Source organism: Sorex fumeus, unplaced genomic scaffold (assembly GCF_029834395.1).
Source record: "Sorex fumeus unplaced genomic scaffold, SorFum_2.1 ptg000020l, whole genome shotgun sequence".
Taxonomy (NCBI): Eukaryota; Metazoa; Chordata; class Mammalia; order Eulipotyphla; family Soricidae; genus Sorex; species Sorex fumeus.
Genome location: NW_026606077.1, coordinates 5,229,499 through 5,235,459, shown reverse-complemented (window position 1 = coordinate 5,235,459; position 5,961 = coordinate 5,229,499). Strand labels below are relative to the sequence as shown.

At 62.5% G+C, this 5,961-nt stretch overlaps 1 protein-coding gene across 1 annotated transcript; it reads left to right on the top strand.

Moving 5' to 3' along the window:
- The first annotated feature begins 4,974 nt into the window (after positions 1–4,974).
- On the top strand, positions 4,975–5,634 carry NEUROG3 (neurogenin 3). The gene has a single exon (XM_056113546.1). It carries the CDS (start codon positions 4,975–4,977, stop codon positions 5,632–5,634), a length of 660 nt encoding a protein of 219 aa, XP_055969521.1.
- The last annotated feature ends 327 nt before the right edge of the window (positions 5,635–5,961 follow it).

The following is a 5,961-nucleotide window of genomic DNA, read 5'->3' as shown; positions in this document are numbered from 1 at the left end:
GGATACCTCGGCTGCGCGGCACGCGCAGTGCATCTGTGACATCAGGGGCGTTTTCTGGGAATGCCCGTGTGTGCGCTCGTGCCTCTGTGTGTGTGTGTGTGTGTGTGTGTGTGTGTGTGTGTGTGTGTGTGTGTGTGTGTCCGGGGCCAGGCACTGAGAACAAACGTGCATCTGTTGAAATTGACAATAAAGTTCTACAGAGACGCTGCCAAGATTGGAGCGGCGCGTGGGGACGGGGGCAGAAGGGACGGGGGAGCGCCGGAGTCTCAAAAGGCGACGCCAAAGCGGCGGGCCCAGGTATTATGTCGGGAGAAAGGTGAGGGGAGCAGCTGTTCCTTCTCGAGGGGAGAGTATGGGAGCAAGGGTGCATGTGTTCCTGTGAAGAGTACACACCGATCTGTTCAACATATGTCGCCACAAATCACAGTATCTCGCCTCCTCCCACCCACCCCCCACTCCCTCCGGAGGCGGCCGAGCCAGCCAGGCGCTGAGAAGAAGCGCCCGCTCCAACAGGTGCCTGGGTGCGCGCGCCCTGCACCTTTTCAGGCATTCAGAAGCCCGGGTGCAGGCGAGGATAATATGGACACTTTGTTTGCAGACTCTGGGGCAGCCTGCTCGGCCGCCCGCCCGCGTGGGGGAGGCAGCTCTGGGCAGGGAGGGGGGGTCTGGGAATAAAGACTTTGGGAGCTCCTTGGGTGCTGGCCCTCTCCCTCTTTGTCTGGGCACTCCCTGGGCTGGGGCTTCCGAGTGCGCCCTGGGGGTGACATATGGCGCCCTCTCGCCCATCCAAGGAAAAGAATCAGACGCTCCTTTGGGAGCGCAGAGGTCCCTGCGCCCAGGGAGGGGGGGTCTGGGAGGAAATGGGTGCTCTCCGAAAGCGGAGGAGGCCCCTGCCTTATCTGTCCTCACCCCAGCCCCACCGACCTCTCTGCTGGTTCCTGCAGCCGTTGGGTGAGGAGCAGCCGGCAGCACCAGCCTGCGGAAGCGCCCCAGCTCTCGGCAGATGAAATATGGAGCCGTGGAGCCCCTGGAGACCATATGCTTTCAATAAAAGAAGACAAATAGGGCTGAGATAGGCCTTGCAGCCAACCTGTTATAAATGGGTGGCAATTGGGCCAATGTACACGGGGGCAGGGCCCCCGGGGGACGTCTGCTCTGTGCCAAATGCGTCCGGGTGTCTGCTTTGGAGACAGGTGTGCCCAGGGGCCAGGGGCCAGGCCTCCCCTCTCTGAGTTTATCACAGCAAAGGTAATATTGTGCTAACTATGAGTAAACAGTCATTGTGAGAACGCGGGAGAGTTTATCAGAGGCAACTAGTCGGGGGGTGACCTAACAATAAAGTTGCCCGCCTTGGGAGCAGGTGCTGGCTGGCCACGGGACTCCCAAGCTACGTGTTTTCCAAGGCACTCCACTTTACAATCTCTTGTAATTATTTATTAAACGAAATCTATTTATTATTATTTTAGCAAACACTAGAGACAGGTGGGGCTTTCTTTTCGTCGTCTCCTTTTGTTTGAAGGGCTGTTTGAAGTGGCCAGTCTCTGCCGGGGAAGCTCGCTCGCCAGATTTTTGTCTTGCCCTCTTTCAGCGCCGAGGCAAAGACGAGAGAAAGAAGCCCCCTCCCCGGGCAAGCCATTAGCTATTCAGCTTCCCAGAACCACCCCCCTTTCCCTCCAGCTCGTTTCTCAGAGAGCCCCCAAGCTCAGCTGAGACTAGCCCCCGCCTCCAGGAAGGCGGCTCGGACCGCAGCCTGCTTCTTTTCCAATCAGCCCGCGCTCTCCAGGCGTCAGTCTGTCGCCTGGCTCCTGGGCCCCCTCGGCCTCCGAGCAAGCCTTGGTTTCGGAGGGGCTAGGGGTCCCGGAGTCCCGGAGGCTCCGTGGCGGCGGCGTGCAGGGGCTTGAGGACAAGGTTCTGCTCGGCGCTGGAGGAACCGCTCCTGACGCCGCCGGGGCGCACGGGGCAATCACGGCTGCGCCTCCGCCGCCAGAGGTTCCGGAATTCATTTTGGAGAGAGCTCCACGCGTCCCCGACAGTAAAAAGTGGGGGCCTAGATGTTCCAGCTCCAATCCCCCATGACTCCTAGACCTCGGACCCCGCCCTCGGGTCCGAAGGGGCGCGGCGAAGGCCCTGCGGAGCGGCCGGGACCCTGCCGCTCCGACGCTGCGCGCTCCCGCCGCGGGCCGCTTTTTACGCAGCGCTGGAGCGGAGCGCTGACAGCGGGCACGCCCGGAATCCTAGGCCCTCGGGCGAGGGAGCTCCTGCGGAATTGGATAAGGATGCCAGGCGCGTCCTGGAATTCTCTCCCGATCCAGCAGGTTTCCCGAGAGGCCCAGAAATCGCCCCTGATGCGGAAAGCTCGCCCGCACCCGTTAGCAATTTGAAAGGAACCTGGGCCCAGGGGAGTCTCTCCTGGACTTTTTTGGGTCAGTGCCTTTCCGACTAAACCCTAGCCTTGACCTGCCCTTTGGGGCTCAAGGGTGAAACGCGAGGAGTTTTGGTTCACCACGGCCAAGGCTCGCTGCACCCAAGGGCGACCTCAGTCCTGGGGGAGCCGCTTGGGGGGTTCTACCCTCCAGACCCAATTCTGGAGAAGGAAAACCAAGAGGTTTGGGGGTTCGGATGGTCCTTGTCTGGAACCTTGTCCTGGGACTGGACAGACCCTCCCAGGGCTTGGACGTGAGCCCATGTCCCTTTGCGCTGAGTCAATCAGACTTCAGCTGCGGAGTCTCTGGTTTTGCCTGGGTCGAGGAATATTTTCTCTAACCAAGAAGTGGCTGCAGAGGTGAGGGAGAATGTGGGGTCCCAGTGCCTCCATGCTCATGGGTGGCCCTCCTAGGAGTGGCTGGTGAGCGGGGCTGTGTCAGTCCCCCCCTTTCCTCCTGCACCTTGACTTTTCTCTTTGGGAAAGGGGGATCCCCACTGTCAGGTGCTACTGCTCAAGTGTGGAGCAAGTCAGCACGAAGGGAGGGGCAGCGGCAGTGGGGAGCCCCCCCCCCGTATTGCTGTGGGGTCCACCTGTAGGACCTGAGTTAGACTCCAGGTTGCAATCCCAGCAGCCTCTGCCACCAGCGCCCCCATAAAGATGGAAAGACAGCACCCAACCCCCACATCATGTCCTCTCCCGCTCCTCTGAACATCCTTACTCTCCCCACAACCTTAGGTGGGGTGACTTTCTGCAGGGGACAGAGCAGACTCCCCACCTCCCCTCCCCCAACCCTAGTTCCCAGGAGGTCTACCCACCATCCCAAGCTAATTTCAGAGAGAGAGGGTTGAGGGAGGGAGCTGGGGAATCCACCCACAAGAAAGTGGAGGAAGAGAAGTGCCCCTTCCACCCCCAATCTCCCACCTCGGCTGACTTCAGAGATTTAACCCAGATTTTTGGCAGTCCGGCGTAGCTTGCCGGGATCTCCGAGAGTAACAACAAAGTCTCCAATGGAGACGTTACTGGGCCCGCTCGAGCAAATCGACGATCAACGGGAGGGCCTTTACCTTTACCTTTTGGCAGTCCAGGGCCAAGAAAGATGAGTGAAAGCCAGGACCCTTCCCCTGGGCTGACCAGAAGCAGATCACAGGGATGAGAGGAGGCAACAAAAGGGCGGGGTGGGGCAGAAAAGGAGGATGCGGAGAGATTTCCAGCAGGGACACACAGACACAGGCTGAGTCCCTGTCAGGGAGTCCCTGCCTGGCATGATTCTCTGGGGGCGGGGGTCAGGGACAGGTCTTTGCGCAACACCCAGGTGGAGCAGACCTGTGAGCTGACAGCCTGGGACTGTGCAAAAGGGCCCAGGGGACAAAGAGCTGGTCAGCTTTCTGCGCCCCCCCCCCCCCCAATCCTGCGCCTTCACTAAGAACATGGAAAAGTCAAAGGCACTCGCCAAGATTCCTGCCCTATCCTGACCTTTCAGCATCCCTGGACTCTGGTGCAGTAAGGGTCTGCTTAGGAGGTACAGTCCCCTATGGGGGTGGGACCACACTCCACTCTGCCTCTGGCGCACCACCCCAATGTCTTAGGCTTCTGGTGTGGGGCATCTTGTCAGGATAAGGCAGGTTGGTTGGGGGAAGCAAGGCAGCAGCCTCCTCTTTCTTACCGCCCCGCCTCCCATCAACTGTGCCCTCCAGTGTCCGTAAAACGTCAGCTGAGCTTCCCCCTGCCCGATCCATCCCCTAGGAGAGCTGGAATTCTGGAATGAGGGACACCCATCACCCCCGGATGCCTGTTCCCAGTTCTGCTCTGGGATGTGGGGCGAGCCGCCTCCCTTCCAGACCCTGAGCAGACCCTCAACTTCCCCGACCCCCCCTGCAGGATCCCCAAAGCCTCTTTCCGGGGACCAGGGAGAGGACGGAAAGGAAAGGGGGATGAATGAAAAAGGAAAACGCGTTACAAATCGGGGTCTGCCGCAGCCAGACGCGCGCCAGACGCGCTCTGGGCCCCGGGCGCGGCTCTTTGAGGAGCCGAGAGTTGCTGGGCCCGAGCCCGCGCGCAGAAAGCAAACAGAGCCGCGCTCCCCTCCCCCGACCCGACCCGGGGCTTTGTCCGGCATCCAGCTGTGCCCCGCGGGGGAGGAGCGGGCTCGCGTGGCGCGGGCCCCCGGGCCCTGTGCTGATTGGCCCGTGGCGCGGGCAGCAGCGGGGCAGGCACGCTCCGGGCCGGGCCCGAGCAGATAAAGCGTGCCAGGAGGCACACGACTTGGGGCTGAAGAAACCCGCGCGGGCTCGCGGCTGGCCACAGGGAACCAGGGAGGCCCCGGGCGCCCTTTGCGCTTCTCCCCTTGGGGGATTCTCCGGTCCCAGCCGAACTTGCCGGCGCAAAGGCCAGAGTCGCGCTCTGGCTCCTTGGGGCTGGGAACAAGGTACCGACCTACCTGGAGGCTGCCGAGCGCGCAGCGGGGAGGAAGGGGGTCGTAGCTCTTGTTGGTTTTCTCCCTCCACCTGGTCCGGGCTCTGGGAGCCGGCCCCCTCGCTCCCGGCCGCAGGATGGCATCTCATCCCCCCGACGCGCCGGCTGTCCAAGTGACCCACGAGCAGCGGCAGCAGCAGCAGCAGCTCTTCCTCGGCGCCTCGGACCACGATGTCACCCGCGCGGCCGCGTCTCCGTCCAGCCCTCCGGGCCAGCGCGGCGGCGGGGACTGCGCGGACGCCGCCGCGGGGGGTCCCGGCCGGGGCGCGGCGCGCAAGCTCCGAGCGCGACGGGGCGGGCGCAGCCGACCCAAGAGCGACCTGGCTCTGAGCAAGCAGCGCCGCAGCCGGCGCAAAAAGGCCAACGACCGCGAGCGCAACCGCATGCACAACCTCAACTCGGCGCTGGACGCGCTGCGCGGCGTCCTGCCCACTTTCCCCGACGACGCCAAGCTCACCAAGATCGAGACGCTGCGCTTCGCGCACAACTACATCTGGGCGCTGACGCAGACGCTGCGCCTAGCGGACCGCGGTCTCCACGCGCTGGAACCACCGGGCGAGGAGCTGGGCAGCCCGGACGGCGACCCGCCGGGGGACTGGGGCTCCCTCTACTCCCCGATCTCCCAGGCGGACAGCCTGAGCCCCGCCGGGTCGCTGGAGGAGCGCCCCAGGCTGCAGGCGCCCGCGTCGTCTGCCTGCCTGCGCCCCGGCGCCCTGGTCTTCTCGGACTTTCTGTGAAAGGACGTGGCGGCCTCCGAGCGCTGAGAGGTGCTGGGACAGAGGGAAGGGACAGCGGCGGTCTGAGGAACCTGCTTTCCGCTCGTGATGAGCTAGTAGTCTCCAGCACTACTAGGTAGGGTTGGGTTCGACCCCCCAAGCGCTCCAGGACACTCTGCAATCCCCCTGCTTCTCTTTGCAGTTCCCTTAACTCTGTAACTCACTGCATGCCTCTGTATCTCTCGGCAACTGGGCAACACTGTAACCTCCCTGTAACACTCTGCAAAGCTCTGCAGCCCTCTGTATCTCTCTACAACTCTCTCTCTCTCTCTCTCTCTCTCTCTCTCT